The sequence below is a fragment of the Brassica napus genome, chromosome C7 (genome assembly GCF_020379485.1).
Source record: "Brassica napus cultivar Da-Ae chromosome C7, Da-Ae, whole genome shotgun sequence".
Lineage (NCBI taxonomy): Eukaryota > Viridiplantae > Streptophyta > Magnoliopsida > Brassicales > Brassicaceae > Brassica > Brassica napus.
In genome coordinates, this window is record NC_063450.1 from 17,909,244 (window position 1) to 17,928,877 (window position 19,634).

The following is a 19,634-nucleotide window of genomic DNA, read 5'->3' on the forward strand; positions in this document are numbered from 1 at the left end:
CATCTTTGGATTGACTCTCCAAAAAAGATGATCCATGTAAGCGAAAAAATAACTAATAGGAAAAAAATATTGGGATTCGATGGTATCTTAGATAGTGCCCACACTTGACGTGCTGGAGGACGTTCAAAAAACACATGGTTTATTGATTCAACCGGATCTCTGCATCGAGCACAACATATATCCCCTTGTATTCCTCTCTCTTTTAAGTTTTTCATTACCGCTATACAACCTGAAATGAGTTGCCATAAAAAATGATTTATCTTCGGAGGGCACCGCACTTCCCAGCAAAAAGCTTTTAGTATATCCACTGTGGGTCCATAAAAATCTAGTGGTTTTTCCTTATCAGGATAGACCCGTTCCACTTGATACCCTGATTTTACCGAATATTTCCTATTGTTAGTGAAATGTCATTCATTCCTATCTTCCATCTGATTTCTACTTAATGGGATACTTTCAATAATTTTTACGTCGTGAGGATCCACCAAAGCCCTAATTGCATGTAGGTTCCATGTTCGGGATTCCGAGTTAATGAGAGAATCCACTGTGAGGTCTGGATAACTGTTTTGAAGGTTTTTGTTTGCTGGTCTCGGGCGAGTGGCTGGGATCCAAAGATCATTCGAGGATCCAAAGATTTAGTTACCTTTTTTGGTTTTAGCCTTTGAAGAGAAGAACAATTTTCAGAAAACATTTGTATGCAGTTTGATTCCTCTTAATTTTCAGATTATTAATGGTTAAAGTACATTTAAGTTATTTGGTTAAATTACGTTTGGTTCAGTCTAACTTATCTGAAGTAAATTATTTGTTATGCTATGAAAATCAAGTAAAATTCTGCTAGAAATGTAATACTTTATTAATTTATAACACTTTATAAAAATATTCCCAAATAGCATGAGCGACATTTCCAACAAATAATTTATTATAAAAAGTTCAACAAATGCTAAAATAATTTACAAAATATAATTAGTAAAACACTAAAACTTAAGAAAATTTCATTATAAATTGAATATATGATATAAACTGAAAAAACATATATTATAAAACAGCATTAGTTGTTACATAATATATACTAATTATTATTTATGACATTATTGATTTTTTATATATTAATTTAAATTATAATTATTTATAATTTTATCACATTATATTTGATATATTTTCAATCGATTTACCTTGGAAGTGGGTGTATTATTATCGAAAGAAAATTAGTTATTGTAATAATATTAAAATATGGTACTCTTAGAAATAAAAAAAAATATTAGTTTACTTCAGATTTTCTTCAACTAAATCAAATTGCAATAGAGATCAAATAAAAAAAATATAAATCATTACATTTTTTAAATTTAATAATTTTGTATCTAACAAAATAATGTGAGTGGTTTTGTCAACTCAAAAAAATTAAATTAAATTTACAATATGATGTTAAAATAAAAACAGATTAAAGTAAAATTTTAAATGTTTCATAAAATTAAAATATATTTTAGTATAAAATAGTTTTAGTATAAACTCATCCGCCCGTAGGGCAGACCAAACCCTAGTACGTAATTATAAAACTTCTTTCAGTTAATAGTAAGATCACCTCTGCAACATCATGGAAGGCCGCTACAACTGATTGATCGTGTGTTTTTGGTCTTGATCAGTCGCCATGAGAGCATACATTGTTGTATTATTTTTATCACCTTTTTAAAAAATGCAATACATTACAAAATATATGATATCTTAGTTTGAAAATATTAAAACATATATAGAAAAGTGCTGCACTGAACAGCAAACAATTTGAGATTTCAACAAGAAAAAGGCGAAGAATATTAACTACAAAAAGTATTTAAATATGTAGTTAGTGTAGAGTATAATCACGTTTAAAAGAAACTTTTCTGAATGTGGTAGCTGAGATTGGGACTGTTTTCACCAAACCACGAAATGCCCAAGTTATTCTGGGAATGCCAATTATGGAGGGGGTTAATAATGCGTGGCGGCCCTTAGCCCTTTAGAGCATATTAATGGGGGGTTCTTAAGGTAGATTTCCTAGCGAAATATAAGAAACTGTTTATTAACTTTTAATTAAAAAAATTAAGAATCGGCTCTTAAATATTATTTAAGAGCCGGTTCTTAGTTTTTTTAGTTAAAAGTTAAGAAACGATTTTTAGAGCATATTAATGGGGGTTCTTACGGTAGATTTTCTAGCGAAATATAAGAAACCGTCTATTAACTTTTAATTAAAAAAATTAAGAATCGGCGCTTAAATAATATATTTAAGAGCCGATTCTTAGTTTTTTTTAGTTAAAAGTTAATAAACGATTTTTTATATTTCGTTAAGAACCACATTCTAATAACTCCCGTTAATCGTGCTCTTATACTTGTACGAAAATAGACGCGGTGGTCATGTCAGTATGTGTCGATATCGTGTCGTTCCATATTGTTTGAAGTTTGAAGTTTGTTTAAATTTTTGTGATAATAAGACTAAAATAAAAAAGAAGTGATTATTTTAAAAAATTACTAAAAAAAAATTAAGAATCATAAAAAATTATGTACTACGAAATTATTTTGATGGCCCATTTGTGTTTGTTGGTGATGTGATCTTTGGATATTTAACTTTTTTCCTTCAAGAGTAGTTCCATTGGTATATATCCATTGGTTATCTCCAATTAAAATATTAAAAAAATTAGGAAAAACTGTTTTTTTAGAGCAAAAAATAGTAACTATGTCCCTTTACACTAATCTATATTTTGTGTCATATTTTCCTATAATACCCTTTAATATTTATGAAAATAATTTTAATAAATAGTTTTACAAACAAAAAAAATTTAGAAAAATAGTAACATTTGTTAAAATACCTATATGAACTTAATGGTATATTTTCCAATTATAAAAATGTTAAAATTATAAATTTCAGATTATGTTCTAAAAAAAGTAGAAATGACATTCTACGAAGTAAAAATGACATTCTACGAAGTAGAAAACGAAATCTACTTTTTTTCATTGAATCTACAATGTTTAGAATACGTGATCTACGTAAATAGGAGTATTCTACAAATATGTAGAATACACATTCCGCGCTTAACCTACCATTCTAAAATTCTTAGAAATCAAAATCTACACATTAATCTAATTCTAAAACATGTAGAAACCGACTTCTACAGATTTACTATAAATCTAAAACATGTAGAAATCAAATTCTAAACATTACTATAATTCTAAAAAACTGTAGAAACTGATTTCTACATATTAGTTGTATTCTACGGATAAGAAATCAGTTCCTAAAAATATGGAAATAAAATATTTGAGAATATTCACTTTTATATTTTTTTAAAAAAATCGATTTTAAAAAAAAACGAAAAAGGAACAAAAAAAAGTGACAAAAAAAACCTTGGCAACCTTCTTCGCCGTCTTCTATATTCCATTGATTGTTCACAAAATTTTCACAAAATTTTCACATTATTTCTACCATGATTCATGTCTATGCTTCATGTGGTGTTTGGGAATTGGTTGTATCTTCAGGTTGGAGTTTTAATGTTGATAAAAAGAAAGGGGGAAGGTTACTTGCTTTGGAATTGAAGTCTTCTCTGGAAGAGTTACAGAAAAACGTTATAGAGGATTTTGGTTTTGAAGAAACAGATGCTGATTTGGAGTTGAGTTACCTTCCTATTGGATTGATCAATTCATCAAAATGTCCACCAGTGATCATTGGAAACTCAAGACAAGTTCAAAATTTTCTAGGGTTTTGTAAGAAGCATCAGTCAACTCAATTGTGTGTCAGCTATAAAGCAAAGCAAGGAAATCCAAATAAGATCGACATTGATCTTAATAAGATGCCAACTGATGCAAGTACTAGTGAAGAGAACGAGCGAAATCCTTGTGACATTGGGACCGCTTCAAATATTGTTAAGGGGGCTAAGCATAACGGGAAGAGGAAAGGGAAGATGAAGCAAAGTGAAGTTGATGGAGATGATTATGATGCTGGCAAGCATAACGAGAAGAAGAAAGGAAAGATGAAGCAAGACGAGGTTGAAGGAGATGATTATGATGCTGACAAGATCAATTCTGAAAAAGAAAACAGAGAAAAATTGGCAAAGAGTCAGGTGGTGGAATTTGTTAAGACGGGAGATCTTTTCCTCAACAAAACAGTTTTGAAAGCGAGGTTTGAGTTATGTGCAATGAAGCATAACTTTCACTACACAGTTACCAACTCCAATAAATAAGTTTGGTGTATTAGATGCGCTGATAAGGTGTGCTTTTGGGGTGCTCGAGCTGAGTGTTTGAAGGGCTCCACATATTTTATTATTAAGAAGTATGTCGGTGTACATTCCTGCGCACCTTCAAACAAAACCAGTGCCGGAAAGACAGCTTCAGCGAAAACGATAGGCAGTCTGCTAATGCATAAATATGAAGGTATCAAGGAAGGTCCTAAAGCGAAAGATATTGTTCAGATTATGCGTAATGATTATGGATGTGAGATCTCTGATTCTTTAGCATGGGATTCCCGTGAATATGCAGTCAACGCTGTTAGAGGTATTCCAGAGGAAAGTTATGGGAAAATACCAAAATACTTGCACATGCTGCGAGAGGCCAATCCGGGTACACATTCCTCTTACAAGACTGGCGTCGATGGTAGATTTCGATATCTGTTTATAGCGTTTGGTCAATCGATCAGAGGCTTTAACACAGTCATGAGGCGTGTCATTGTTGTCGATGGAACATTCTTGAAGAGTAAATTCAAAGGGGTGCTACTGGTTGCAACTGCTATAGATGGAAATTCAAATTTATATCCTATTGCATTTGGGATAGTAGACTCTGAGAATGAATAGTCTTGGGAATGGTTTATGAGACAATTAAAAGTTGTTGTTGCTGATGATAATGGTTTGGCTTTTATTTCGGATAGACAAGTGTCAATAGCGAAGGCACTGAAGAAAGTGTATCCGCTAGAGAGACATGGTATTTGTATTCATCATTTGTTGAATAATGTGATATCATATTTCAAGGGGAAGGGATTAGTTGGGTTGATTTCTAAGGCTTCAAAGGCTTATAGAGTGGTTGATTTCAAGAAGACGTTTGCTCATGTTTGCAATATCAGTCCAGCAATTGGAAATTATCTTATGGAAGCAGATGTCAAAAAGTGGGCTAGATGTCAATTTCATGGATACAGGTATGACATTAGGACAAACAATCCTGCAGAGTCGATAAATTCTGCGTTGCGTTCACCGAGAGAGTTTCCCGTAATTCCTTTGTTGGACAGTATTAGAGAAATGCTGACACGCTGGTTTTTTAAGCGTAAGAAGTTGATTTCAAAGCACACCCACCGTTTGACCATAGATGTGGAGGAAAAGATTGATAGGAGAATTGGAAAGGGGAAAACTTTCAGAGTTTACCCTGTAACCGATAGCCAGCTGCTTGTTAAAGGCGATACAATTGACTGCTTTGTTGATTTGGACAAACGGACTTGTTCTTGTGGGAAGTACGACCTCTTGAAAATCCCTTGTAGACACGCAATAAAAGCTGGTTTCTTTGTTGGTAGAGAACCATATACATTGACTGATTTTTTGTATACTACGGGAGCTTGGAGAGAAGCTTATCAAGAAAGCATAAATCCCATTTCAGTTCCTGAAGATGGTTGGTCTGTCCCACAAGTTGTGGAAAATTCTGAAGTGCTACCGCCTGAGACAAGAAGATCTCTTGGAAGAAATAGAAAACGCAGATATGAAACTGTTGAAGACAAAATCCGATCATCACAAGGATCACAGGGGGGTCAGTCTCGTAAGTGCAGTAGATGTGGTCTTGGTGGTCATAATAGAGCAACTTGCAAGATGCCAATATAGTGGATTTGTTTGCTGTGTTCTTCACAATTTAGTGAAAGTTTTCCAAACTTCATTTGCTTGATTTCTAGTAACTTTGTTCCTGTTTCCTTGGTCTTTTTCGGTCCTCCTTTTTTCACCATTTTCTGCATACAACCCTTAACAAATGAGTTCTCAAAGGTAAAACTGAGTAAATTGACATGGACAATGATTCAACACCTATGCAACTCAACAACTAACATTACAGATTTAATTCCAAATTTTTGGAATTTTTTTTTTAAGAAGTAACCCTAATTTCTTAAATCAAACTTAAAACTACGAATTAAGGCAAGAGCTATATGGAAAATCGTCACTAATCATCACCCTAACACACGATTAAAGCCAAAACGACTTAAAAACACTAAAATTTCACTTTTTGCTATTAAAATTTTGAACTATAAAAGTGGAGATAGAGTTTCATACCTTTACAGATCGACCGAAAGAGTGGTAGATTCGGAATTAGCTCACGAAATCGTCTGGGTTAGGCTCAAGAATCGTCCAAATCGGAGTTAAATCAAGAGAGAAAGGGTTTATGAAGGTGGGTTTGATCCCATTCTCTCAAGAAAAATTGGGGAAGGAGATAAAAGTGAGGGTTTGATCTAAGTCTCACGATTTTACTCATAAAATCGTGTTATTCCGGTTCAAATTAAGTGGGTATTAAACCGGATTTAACCGATGAAAACCATAAAATCGATTTGAGAAACTTATCTGGGTGCGGGATCGATCGATCTGAAAGACAGATCGATCGATCTGGAGGCGATCGAGCTTTTCCGAACGAGCGTACTGGAACAGGTCGATCAAAATATGCTGCGCGTTTTTTTGTTTGTTCTTCATGTACAGATGCGGGATATTCACCTTCTCATCCTTCCCCATCACCACACCCATAATAACGCAAAGATATATCAGTCTCACCCTATCAACCCAAGTCCAGGTATTGCTCTCTTCCAAATGCTTCTTTTTAATGATCTGCAAATTTATTTTTCCATTTGTCTTTATCTGCTTGCTCCAAAAACCATCATCATCTTTCCATGTCACTAACCCACTGTTATTCTCTCGCTTCACTTTCAGACCAGTGACAGCATGATACTCTTGCAATCCAAAACGCAGAGGTCTCCTAGCGAAAGTGAACCACTTCTCATGTCTCTTGATTGTCATCAACTCCTTATACAAGAAAGAGTGTACCAACCTCGCCGAAAACTTCAGATAATACTTCTGGATAACCATAATCTGTGAAAAAATGGGATCTTTCATAACTTCATCGAATTCTGGCTCCATTTTTTCTTTCAGCAACTCGAGAAGTTTTAGTCGGCAGCTGTTATTAATCTTCTTAACCTGAGGTTCCAATCCCTCACCGTATAAACGATTAGGCAACTCCAACTCCATACCTGAAAATTGAAAACAATAGAACATATATCTATTAATAACAAATATCACAGCTCTGTTAAATAATATCTCTTAATACTTTCTCAATAACCAATGTCAAAGAATTAGCATTCTCACTGTATTAATTTCAATTTTATGGTGTTTTAATTTTTTTTTTTTAAACAAAACCTAAAATTCCTAAATCTATCCCAAAAATATGATTTAAGCCATGATTGTGTACAAAATCTTCTCTAATCATCACCTTAACACATGATTGAAGCCTAAACATCCTAACTAACTCAAAAAATTTACCTTTTACCTTTCTATTTTCAAACTCTAAAAAGAAGTGGAGATAGAGTTTCATACCTTTGCAGAACGAACTAAAGAGTGATAGATTCGTAAAAAGCTCACGAAATCGTATGGGTTAGGCCAAATAATCGTCCAAATCAGAGTGAAATTGAGTGAGTTAGGGTTAATGAACTTGGGTGAGAATTTGATTTTGTCTCCCTTTATTCGTGAATGGGAAATTATGGGTTTCATCCCAGAGAAATCGAGTTTAAAGAGTTGAAATCATGCTTGGTCGGTTCAAATCAAGTGGGAATCAATCCGGATATAATCATACAAAACCAAAAAAATCGATTTGGGATTCTTTCCTCGGCACGGGATCGATCGATCTATTCTTACAGATCGGTCGATCTGTGTAAATCGACCTTCGCCGATCGAGTGAAATAGACCAGGTCGATCAGTATATATTTCGCGTTTTTTTGTTCTGAATAATGATCGGGATCGATCGATCCACTATAACTTGTAAAGTGGGATCGATCGATCCCCCTTGTCGAACTCAATATATATCTTTTTAAAAAAATTACAATTTTAAGGGCATTACTGCCATTTTAGAAAAAATTAGTCTAATAGGACATAAAGTAGTATAAATTAGTCTAAAGAGACATAGTTACCATCTTTGTGCTCTAAAAAAACAGATTTCCCAAAAAATTAAGAAAGAAGGAGGGTAAAATCGAGCGTATTTGCAACTCCCACACAAACTAAGTCTCATATTTTAAAATATTCACTGAATTCCTCTTTAAATGTGTTCATACAAAAGTGGTTTAAATATTTATAAAATATTAAATTTTGATCAAATAACTAAATTTTATTGAAATGTTGTTGTTATTATTATTATTATTATTATTAAATTTAGATCTTCAGTTGACATACATTTACCAATGAAGTTGCTCTAATACTCTTTTTGCTTCATAACAAATGTCGTTTAATAATTTTTATACAAAATAAAATTTGACAAAAATTACCTTAACATTGAGATTATATATATATATATATATATATATATATTAAATGAAATTATATTTTTTAAGGTTAAATTAGATATTCTATGGTAATTTTTATTAAGGTTTAAACACAAATTATTATAAAACTAAAATCTTAATTAACTGTTAATAAATTATTGTAAAATAGAAATAATACAAACATTTAAGTCTTTATTAATTGAGATTTTAGTAAATCTTTCTCAGCCAATTAATTATTAAATAAATTTCACCTACTATCCGAGAAAAACTCAAATTCACTAATAACCAAAATCATGATGTCTCTCTTCTTTTCTCTTTAGTATCTCTCTATTCTCTGTAATAATTATAAACTAGTTCTCGATCCGCGCAACCGCGCAGATTTTTGTTTTCATTTATTTTTATATAAATATTTTGTTTTTAATTCTAAATTGGTATATATTATAATATATGTGTCTATCAATTTTTAAAACACAATAAGTTTACGGTATATTTTTTCATTGAATAAATTGTTTTAAACTTTCACATGTATTTGTATCTTCTTCTATATATATATTTTCGGATTATTATTTCATTATTAAAATCGTAACTATATATAAAGATTAGTAAAATATTGTTTTATTGTCATAATCAAAGATATTGTAACATTTCACAAATTTAGAAAGTTTTTTAAAAAATAAACTTTTCGCTTCATAGATTTATAATATCGAGTAAATAATTAAACATTTGTTTTTTTTAATTTTTAAATAAACTATATAATTTAAATTTTGTTTTCATTGGTTTAAGGTAGTAAAGATTAATCATCGTTAGATAATAAGAGTTTTGTTATTTAAAAAAAGTCTTTATAATTTTAAAAGTTAACATCGAGAAATATTTAAATATTTAACGTATGGAGGTATAATATTACAATATTAAATTATATATATTTAATTTATACTATCTATAAATCCAATGGATCATCTATTGTTTAAATCTAATTATTGATAGCTCAATAAAAATTTCTAGTATGCCCAAAATTGAAATGATAAGATTAGAGATTAAATGTAACATGAATTTCTAAGAATATGTCCATTAGGTCTATTTTTAAAAAATCACAAATGAATCGAGGTTGTGACTTTTGTTTTGGGAAATTACCAAAAATACCATTTTCAAAGTACCACTTTTCATGTTTACATTAACCAATTTTACATTCATCTTTAATGAAGGGTAAAAGACATTTATAACCTTTGAATTAACTTAGACAAAAAAATAAAGTTAACTAATCTAAACTTAAAACATCAACTCTAAACCCTAAATCATCAACTCTAAACTCTAAACCCCGAAACATCAATTATAAACCCTAAACCCCGAAACATCAATTATAAACCCTAAACCCCGAAACATCAACTCTAAACCCTAAACCTTCGAATCAAAACCCTAAAACATCAAATATAAACTCTAAACCCTAAATCTAAACTTAAAACATCAACTCTAAACCCTAAATCATCAACACTAAACCCTAAACCATGAAACATCAACTCTAAACCCTAAACTCTAAAACATCAACTCTAAATCCTAAACCCTAAAACTTCAAATTTAAACACTAAAACATAAACTCTAATCCCTAAACCCTATATTTTTTTGAAATTCGAACCCTAAACCGTACAACCCTTAACCTTCAAATCTAAACCCTAAAACATCAACTCTAAACCCTAAAGCCCTAAACTTTCAAATCTAAATCCTAAAACATCAACTCTAGGGTTTTAGGGTTTAGGGTTTAGGGTTTAGACTTGAAGGTGGGTTTAGGGTTTAGAGTGATGTTTTAGGGTTTAGGGTTAATTTTTAGGGTTTATGGTTTAGAGTTTACTTTTTAGGGTTTAGGTTTTTGTGTTGATAGTTTAAGGTTTAGTGTTGATGATTGAGGGTTTAGAATTGAAGTTTAGGGTTTAGGGTTTAGAGTTGATGTTTTAGGGTTTAGAGTTGAAGGTTTGAGGTTTAGGGTTTAGAGTTGAAGGTTTGAGGTTTAGGGTTTAGAGTTGATGTTTCGGGGTTTAGGGTTCGTATTTAATAAAAATATAGGGTTTAGGATTGATGGTTTAGGGTTTAGAGTTGAGTTTTGGGGTTTAGGGTTTGAATTTCGAAATAGGGTTTGATGGTTTAGGGTTTAAAATTATTTTTTTAGATTTTTTATTTATTTAAATATTTATTTATTATATACATAAAGAACAAAGACATACAAATCTTTTGCCACTTAATGAATAAGGTGTTTTTGAGAATGTCCCTTTAGTGATGGTAAAAATGAAAAATGGTATCATGAAAATGGTAAACATAAAATTTCTCCTTCTGTTTTAATATATAAGATAAAACATTTAGAAATTGTAAATGATGATCAAATGTCCATTCCTTTTTACTTTTATATGATTTAATTTTATATAAAGGTTTTTGAAGATCATTAATTTTCAAAACATCTAAAAGTTATAAAAATAAATTTTTATTTCTATAGTTTTTGATGATATCAAAATATACAATTAAAAAGTAAAGTCATTCTTCTTAAAACTAAGATTTACCACTGCATTATTATTTTAAATTAAATATAATTTAGTAGAATATAAAATTTGAATTATAATTTTAGAAAATTATATATATATATATATATATATATATATATAATATAAATATAGTATATAAGAGTAAATCTATTATTTATTATATATTAAATTAAATATAATTTAGTAGAATATAAAATTTAAATTATAATTTAAGAAAATTACATATATAATATAAATATAGTATGTAAGAGTAAATCTATTATTCATTATATATTATAGTATATAATTATTTTTATATATTAATAAATTATAGTATATGTACATTAACTAGAGCATATATGATTTCTAACATAGTGTTTCTGCTACTTAATAATATTCGTTGTGACAAAAAAAGACATTTATTGTTGTTTTCAAAGTGATTATGCTACCAATTTATTTTCTCAAGTGAAATCGAAAACAGAATTGCCACCCTTTTCGGAAAATCTAAAAAAAAAGATGCAAAGTCAAATTCTTTCACCAGATCCACCAAACTCTCTCCACAACCAATCTTAACCGTCCATCTCATCTCCCGCTTCCATCTATTTAACATCACTCGCCACCTTTCGTTTCTCCTCGCACACTCTGCTCCCTTCTCACATATCTCACACATCCGAGAAGAAACTTTTCAAAAAATGGCGTTGCTTGTAGAGAAGACGTCGAGTGGGCGTGAGTACAAGGTCAAGGACATGTCTCAGGCCGACTTCGGCCGTCTCGAGATCGAGCTCGCCGAGGTCGAGATGCCTGGACTCGTCTCTTGCCGCACCGAGTTCGGACCTTCTCAGCCCTTCAAAGGCGCTAGGATCACCGGTTCTCTCCACATGACGATCCAAACCGCCGTTCTCATCGAAACGCTAACCGCTCTCGGCGCAGAGGTCAGGTGGTGCTCCTGCAACATCTTCTCCACCCAGGACCACGCCGCCGCAGCCATCGCCCGTGACTCCGCCGCCGTGTTCGCGTGGAAAGGAGAGACTCTCCAGGAGTACTGGTGGTGCACGGAGAGAGCTCTTGATTGGGGTCCGGGAGGTGGTCCTGACCTGATTGTTGACGATGGTGGTGACGCGACGCTCTTGATCCATGAAGGTGTTAAGGCTGAAGAGATCTTTGCCAAGACCGGTCAGGTCCCTGATCCGACATCTACTGATAATCCTGAGTTTCAGATTGTGTTGTCGATTATTAAAGATGGTCTTCAAGTTGATCCCAAGAAGTACCATAAGATGAAGGAGAGATTGGTTGGTGTTTCTGAGGAAACGACCACTGGTGTTAAGAGGCTTTACCAGATGCAGGAGACTGGAGCTCTTTTGTTCCCTGCCATTAACGTCAATGATTCCGTCACTAAGAGCAAGGTATCGCTTTCTTCTGGCCAAATATCCAAAAAACTGAACCTAAAAATCAGAACATGACTACACCTTACAAATAATTTTCTTGTTATTCTATATCCTAAAAATTTAAACAGAACTGGAACTAAACCGATAATGGAATAATGGAATGGTACGTGACTACCAAAAATATAATTTATATACTGAGAATATCATTTATATTTAATTTTAAAATAATTATGTACTTAATATAATTTATAAACCAAAAAGTTATGTTCCTAAATATCTAATATAATAAGAAATTCAATTATCTAGAATTTGTTATTTGAATTATATGAAATTAGTTCTCGGATAATTTAATCCAAAAACATAATTATTTCTTTTTTCCGAACAACCGGAATTGTTTGATATTTTTATTTGAATTATCCAATATTAGCAGAAGAACCTGAACTGAATCAGAACTAAACTGAATTCAAATTGCATGAAACACGCTTCAAAGTGCATCAATATTAACAAGGTTTTATAAATACTGAAATAATCTCTGTATTTTCATACCCAAAAAAATGAAAAACCAAAATATAATAAAAGGATATTAATCAAGAAACTAAACTAAAAAAACTGAATGTTCATGCCTAATTTAGAGCTTATCCACATTCATCCGCTTTGCTAGATAAATTTTCGTGTAAATGACATGTTTCATTTACCGAAAATGCGGATGATTTTTTCAATGTGTTTCATATGTTTTGATCCATTTGGGTTGCATTTACTGTATTTCTCCATGTGTTATATATATAACTGAGGATCTACTTGCTTGCAGTTTGACAACTTGTATGGATGTCGCCACTCTCTCCCCGACGGTCTCATGAGAGCCACTGATGTCATGATCGCCGGAAAGGTCGCTGTTATCTGCGGTTATGGTGACGTCGGAAAGGGTTGTGCTGCGGCCATGAAAACCGCTGGTGCCCGTGTCATCGTCACTGAGATCGATCCAATCTGTGCCCTTCAGGCTCTCATGGAAGGCCTTCAAGTTCTAACCCTCGAGGACGTTGTATCAGAAGCTGACATCTTTTGCACCACCACTGGAAACAAAGACATCATCATGGTCGACCACATGAGGAAGATGAAGAACAACGCCATTGTCTGCAACATTGGTCACTTTGACAACGAAATCGACATGCTCGGGCTCGAGACTTTCCCTGGTGTGAAACGTATCACCATCAAGCCGCAGACTGATAGGTGGGTGTTTCCCGACACCAAGACAGGCATCATTGTGCTAGCAGAGGGTCGTCTGATGAACTTGGGTTGTGCTACTGGACACCCAAGTTTCGTGATGTCGTGCTCGTTCACCAACCAGGTGATTGCACAGCTTGAGCTCTGGAACGAGAAGTCGAGTGGGAAGTATGAGAAGAAGGTGTATGTTCTGCCTAAGCATTTAGATGAGAAGGTAGCTGCACTTCACTTGGGCAAGCTCGGTGCTAGACTCACCAAGCTCACCAAGGACCAGTCTGACTACGTCAGCATACCCGTTGAAGGTCCTTACAAGCCTGTTCACTACAGGTACTGAGAAGAAAAAAGGACCAAGCTTTGGTTGGGAAAAACATGAGATATTGGTCTTCTTATGAGGTTGACCAAATATTGGTATGAATAAGGGGTTGTTGTTATTGGCTTTGAGAGGCTGTTTCTTTGTTTTGTTTTTCATTTTATATCATCTCAAGATGAATTAGTTTATGTTTTTACACTCTTGTTAGGCTTTATCTAATTGATGTTCTTTTTTTACTGGTTTTACTTTTCGAACAAGTGAGGAAACAACGTACGTAAAGCTATCTTCGGCTTCATGTTATTAGAGATCTTTTGTCTGCTTTGAATTTGTATACTGAGATGGTCAATCCAAACATTCAACTTTTTGAGCTTTTCCTTCTTCCTCTAACTTTACACGATACATACAGCGACTCATCTTTTCTGAATTAGGATGTCTTTGTCTACTATGACAAGTCATTTCCCGCAACAAAGCAGAGGATTAAGGCAGAGAACTTGATCCAGAAGACGCATGGCTTAAAAATGGACTCTGTATATTGTTGCTTTTCGTCAAGAAAAAGCTCATTAATGAACCAATTCCTTCTCTGAGCCACACAAAGCTAAAGCCATGCCTCAGCCGAAACTCACTGATTTCAACGGAGAACCCAAGAGTCAGGTTCTTGAACTTACAAGAACAACAAGACCAAGCTTTCTAACTTGAGAAATAAAAAGTTATTTTGCAGCTTATTGCTAGTTCTCCCCCAGTCAACAGAAGTCTAAATGCAATCTAGAAATCTAAATTTTCCCATAAATAACCATTTCAACTATTTACAAAATCTGCCAGAAACTTCTAATTTAGTACAAAAGTACCCCCTAAACAAGCTTAAGTACTTCAACTCTTTCCTACAAAAGTCCACAATCTTCCATATATCAATCCACTCAACACTCCCAACAATACAGATATCAATTATATCAATATTGATTACATATAAACTACGTAAGCCTTATTCTAATGTAAACAACAACATTACAAAATGAATTAAAGATTTTACTTGCCTCATCCTTGGAGAGAGAGCATTTTAATCGCATTATCAAGATCCGCATTTAAAAGAAAACCGGATAAAAATGTTTCAGGTCTTGATGTCGCTAGTGTCTCGAGCACACCTAGTAATGATGTTGCATCCTCTGCTGTAAGAATTGGCCTGTCCGGAGCGACAAGCGTAGTAGGAAGCGCCTGGCCTCTGACAAGGAACCATGTCTCTCCTTAGCGTTGCGTAACTTATGTACTGTTTCCGCATCATCATCACTCTCCGGCTTATATCCGACGGCATCATCTCTTCTCCTTCTTCCCCGACTACGCCTTTCCGGTCAAGCATTGCGTCTATTTCTTCGTTCACCGACGAAACCGGAACCTCGACGGAGATCGAGAGATGGGTCTGAAGGAAAAGTATGGATAAGTAAACGAAAGCTAAGGATCTCGACATGTCGGTGTGGGAGATTTTTTGTAGATGTGGTGATCTCTGCTTTACAACTCCCAAGTTGCTAGTTCTTGCTGTTAAACCAGTTGGTTTAGAGATTGATAGAATTTAACTCTGAACTGTAACGTCAAGTATTTAATTACATCTTATCTATTTGAACAAACAAACAAAAAAAAATACATCATATCTATATTTTTTGTCAGTGGGACTCCTACTCCAATTCTCTTATTTATTGTGGTCCACTGACAAACACTTGGTTCCTTTTGATAATTCATAATTCTTGTTGTTCTTTCTTGCCAAATAGGATGAACATTTTTTAATGAGATATTAACATAAATAGACAATTGTGTCTTTTTATTACACTTGAAAACACATTATGCTACTGAGATACTTTTCAGTAGTTGAAGACTTGTTTACCCTCCAAAAAGCAAAACCAAGAGGGATAATGAGATAATTGGACGATTCTTTTTAGTTGGGCTAGTTACGTATTTGAATTTTTAAAAAAAATTAAGGTTTAGACTGTTGGACGTGAAACATAGGTGAAATTGAATTTTGTTTTTCACACGGGCCCGGGGAAACTCTCGTTGAATTAATTTTTTTTCTTCAATAATAGTAAAACCCAGAGAAAAAGTGACAAAAGAAATTTCCAACGGAGGACGTTTTAACGGTGGAGACTGATGGAGAAGAAGATGTTGTCACAAAAGAGGAGAGATTTCAAGGGAAAAGCAAAAGGTTAAATCCATTTATTGTTTACATCTCGATTGGTTTGGGTATTTACGGTTGCTTCCATCTCAATCCTCATGTGAGGTTAAAGATTCCCAAGTTTTTGGGTTAGTGTTTCAATTCTGGGATTTCGTTTTTGGGATTAGGGTTTGGGATTTCGATTTTGAGATTTGGGATTCAGGATTTCGATTTTGCGATTAGGGTTCCGATTTCAGAGTTTTCTAAGTTTTGTTTTTTTGTTGGTATCAGTTTTTACAGAGGTGGCGTAGGCATAAGAGGAAGGGGTGAATGAAGGAAGCTTTCTTAATTTTGGAATTAGGGTTCCGATTTCAGATTTTCTAATGATGATGTTTTCTATGTACGTGTGTACATTTTTATGTGTGTGTACATGTGTACACTTCTGTGACACTGATTCGCACGTGTACATATGGACATTGCTTCGAGTTGTACATTTGTACTCTGAACCTGGTGAACCAGCTCTGATTTTACTCTGTACCTTGTGTAATAGGCGTTGTGGTGATTGTGAGCCAGTTGCGATAAAGTTTATGAGCTAAATGCTCTAGGAAACCCACATCCATGGATGGTATGACTGATGATTAGGTGGACATAATGAGGAAGCAGTTTGCTATGGATTAGTACAAGGATTGGATTGTACCAGTTTATGTGGAGGATGAGACGAAGTGAGAAGTTAGAGGACTAATGTATGCATGTTAGGTGTTGTGTTTGCATTCTGAAGGTTATTATATTATGCTAATCGGATGGTGTAAGATTTTATTTTGCGGTTTGATTGTATGATATGGACGTATCATGGCTGTAAGAATGATGGTTTTATTCGGCTAAAATATCATGGTAGTTGTGTTGTATGTGTAATCCTAATGTAAGCATGTTTGATGTTGCTGCTAAAACATGTTTGGTGTTTTACTAAACTTGTTGCAATATGATAATCGAATTGTGTAAAGATGATGTTTATTTGGCTAAAACATGTGTACATTGTTGTTTTGTGTACATGTATACAATAGCGCATAGTTGTCCCCATGGACAGCGAGTAGCATTCGAGTAAAATGTACTGGCTACTGATTTTGGGAATTCAAATCTGTGGCAGTGTACAATGGATTAAAATTCGTGTGGGCTATGCTTGACTTGTATGGGTTCTTAAATTTATACGATTTGTTAGGTGGATTCAAATCTGTGTGTGCTATGTTTGACATGCTAACGTGTACACACGTACAAAGAATCGAGGTTGTACACATGGACAACTCGGCAGCAAAAATATACATGCTACTCCTATTGGAAATTCAAATGGCAAAGTGTAAATCCGTGACTACTGATTTTGATTCTTGAATGTCTACAAATTATCAGGTGAAACATGATTCAAGTGTAGTTGTGTGTGCTATGTATGTCACGGTAATGTGTACATGCGTAAAGAATTATTGTACACATGGACAGTCTGAGATTCGTTTACAAAGTGTACACGATCGGAGTATGAAGATAGTAGTAAGGTGAGAGGTTGAAAAAAATCATGTGGTGTTCGGCTAAATTTAGGAATCAAAAAAGTACGGTGAAGAGTCTGGTTGTAAGTTCCTTGGTGTTATGCGGTCAATAGCTCAGCTAGGTGGAGGGGGGGAGGGGAGGAGCTTCGGGGTTGACAAATAACTCATGCAACACATTCCCGCTGCCGTCGCCGGACGACTTCTATTCGCCGGCGATAATTATACAATGCTCCACCATAAAAGATACCTAAAACAAAAAAAAAACAGAGTTGTTATTCAACCAAAATTAAGATGTTGGAATTACAGTAAAACAAATTGTTAAACAAAGTTATCTCACAAACCACCACTTAAAATCTAATAATCAGGATTAAAATTCTTGGATTAGTTAGCAAAGTTTAGATTTTTTTCTTTGATGAACACAGAAAAATTCGACGTCATTGGGGTAGAGAATTAAGAGAATAATGTTATAGGTAGAACTAAATCTCGACCGTTGAAAATAAGAGAGAGGGATATTAATCGAATGGTTGTTATTAAATAGCAGATATCTGTGTTTTCCAGATCTGCCAAGTAAAGTCTCAGCCGTTGGAGCTTTAAGAAGATCAATGGTTGTGGGCTAATCCCGCCAAAGGAAAATCTAGTTAGTTGCCTTATGATTGAGTTCTAACGAAAAAGAAGAGAATTAGTTGAGAAAAGTGTGTCAGTATAACAATGTGTCTTGGAGTGTAAATAAAGATGAGGAATGTGTCCTAGAGTGAAAATATTTCTTTTTTAATATCCTAAACTTTCTTTTATTTAACTTAGGATGATAATATATAAATATAAAAATAACAAAATATTCAGATGCAAACGATTTATTTTGTTTTCGTAAATAATGTACCACTAGGTGATTTTCCCGTACTCATACTATTTACTTTTAATTTTAAATTAATTTATAATTTTTGACCCAAAAAAAAATTAATTTATAATTTGTATGCATCATTTGTAATAATAATAGTATATTATTTTAATTATACATATGATTTTATATATGTTATATCCAATCGATTTTGTTGTTTTTACAGTCGATTTAGTTATCATTTGGATAAATTGGATTGCATCTCTGAATTCAACTGTAATATTTTTATTCTAACTATATTAAAATTTTGATTAATTTCTTATTTGCATATAGGTAGTTTTTGTCTTAGAAATGTAAATATATTTTATGAAAATTATGTATAACTTAAGATATATTGTGCTTATAACGATAATATTCAGAAGTCTCATGCATATATGTACAAATTTTACTAAAAAAACTAAATTAAAATAGTTGGTTTATATTTTATTTTCATTTTTAAGATGTGAATTGTCCTATGATTTATATTTATAAAATAAATTACTATTCTTATAAATTATATATTCTTATCATATTTAAATCTATGATTTTAGATTTAAGTTGGATTAGTCGAGTCATTCATGTTGTGAGTATATTGAGTTACATATATTCTTTCAAATTCAAAATGAAGTATAATTATTTTTATTATAATCAAGTCAAATCAAATTGATTTTGTTTATCATTGAAATGTCCATGTATTTTCATAATATTTATCAAATTATATGTTGATGTTTTTAAACAAATATTAGAAAAATAAAGCAATCATCAATAGGAAGTTATATTGTATAAGTAGCTGATACATTTTTGGAAATTCATGAACACATATCAATATTTACAATAATTAAAATATTTTATAAATTCTAAATACTTTTATGCCTTTGATTTATTGAATGAAAACTGAAATTTATTTAAATAATCTTAAAAATTGGAATTCAGATTTGCTTTGGTATTTTGATTATGGTTCTATCAAGTTCCACAAATACAAAAACATAAAATTTAAAATCTAATTTAATATTAAGAAAGCAAATAACTTTAATAATGATAAAATATAATATATCTACCTCATTGAACTATTTTGTAACTATTTGATTAAGTGATGGTTATTTTAAATTTTATTTTTAGTTTTTTCCTAATAACTCTTGAAAATAAACAGTAAACAAAATTGTGATTGTATTTAAAAATAATA

General features: G+C 32.7%; 2 protein-coding genes across 2 annotated transcripts; one reads left to right on the plus strand and one right to left on the minus strand.

Annotated features, from left to right (window-relative positions):
* The first annotated feature begins 11,618 nt into the window (after positions 1-11,618).
* On the plus strand, positions 11,619-14,147 carry LOC111202962 (adenosylhomocysteinase 2-like). Its single transcript, XM_022696289.2, has 2 exons — positions 11,619-12,398; positions 13,189-14,147. The coding sequence occupies exons 1-2, from the start codon at positions 11,688-11,690 to the stop codon at positions 13,933-13,935; spliced, it is 1,458 nt and encodes a 485-aa protein (XP_022552010.2). The 5' UTR covers positions 11,619-11,687; the 3' UTR covers positions 13,936-14,147.
* Positions 14,148-14,672: 525 nt separating this feature from the next.
* Positions 14,673-15,609, minus strand: LOC111197924 (protein RALF-like 24). Its single transcript, XM_013797562.3, has one exon. The coding sequence runs from the start codon at positions 15,368-15,370 to the stop codon at positions 15,017-15,019; it is 354 nt and encodes a 117-aa protein (XP_013653016.2). The 5' UTR covers positions 15,371-15,609; the 3' UTR covers positions 14,673-15,016.
* Positions 15,610-19,634: the final 4,025 nt, after the last annotated feature.

What these genes read in the sequence shown, in the direction of transcription:
- LOC111197924 (XM_013797562.3), bottom strand. Translation starts at nt 15,370, where the DNA reads ATGTCGAGATCCTTAGCTTTCGTTTACTTATCCATACTTTTCCTTCAG.
- LOC111202962 (XM_022696289.2), top strand. Translation starts at nt 11,688, where the DNA reads ATGGCGTTGCTTGTAGAGAAGACGTCGAGTGGGCGTGAGTACAAGGTC. An exon ending in ATTCCGTCACTAAGAGCAAG is followed by an intron (nt 12,399 to 13,188) that starts GTATCGCTTTCT and finishes ACTTGCTTGCAG; the next exon opens with TTTGACAACTTGTATGGATG.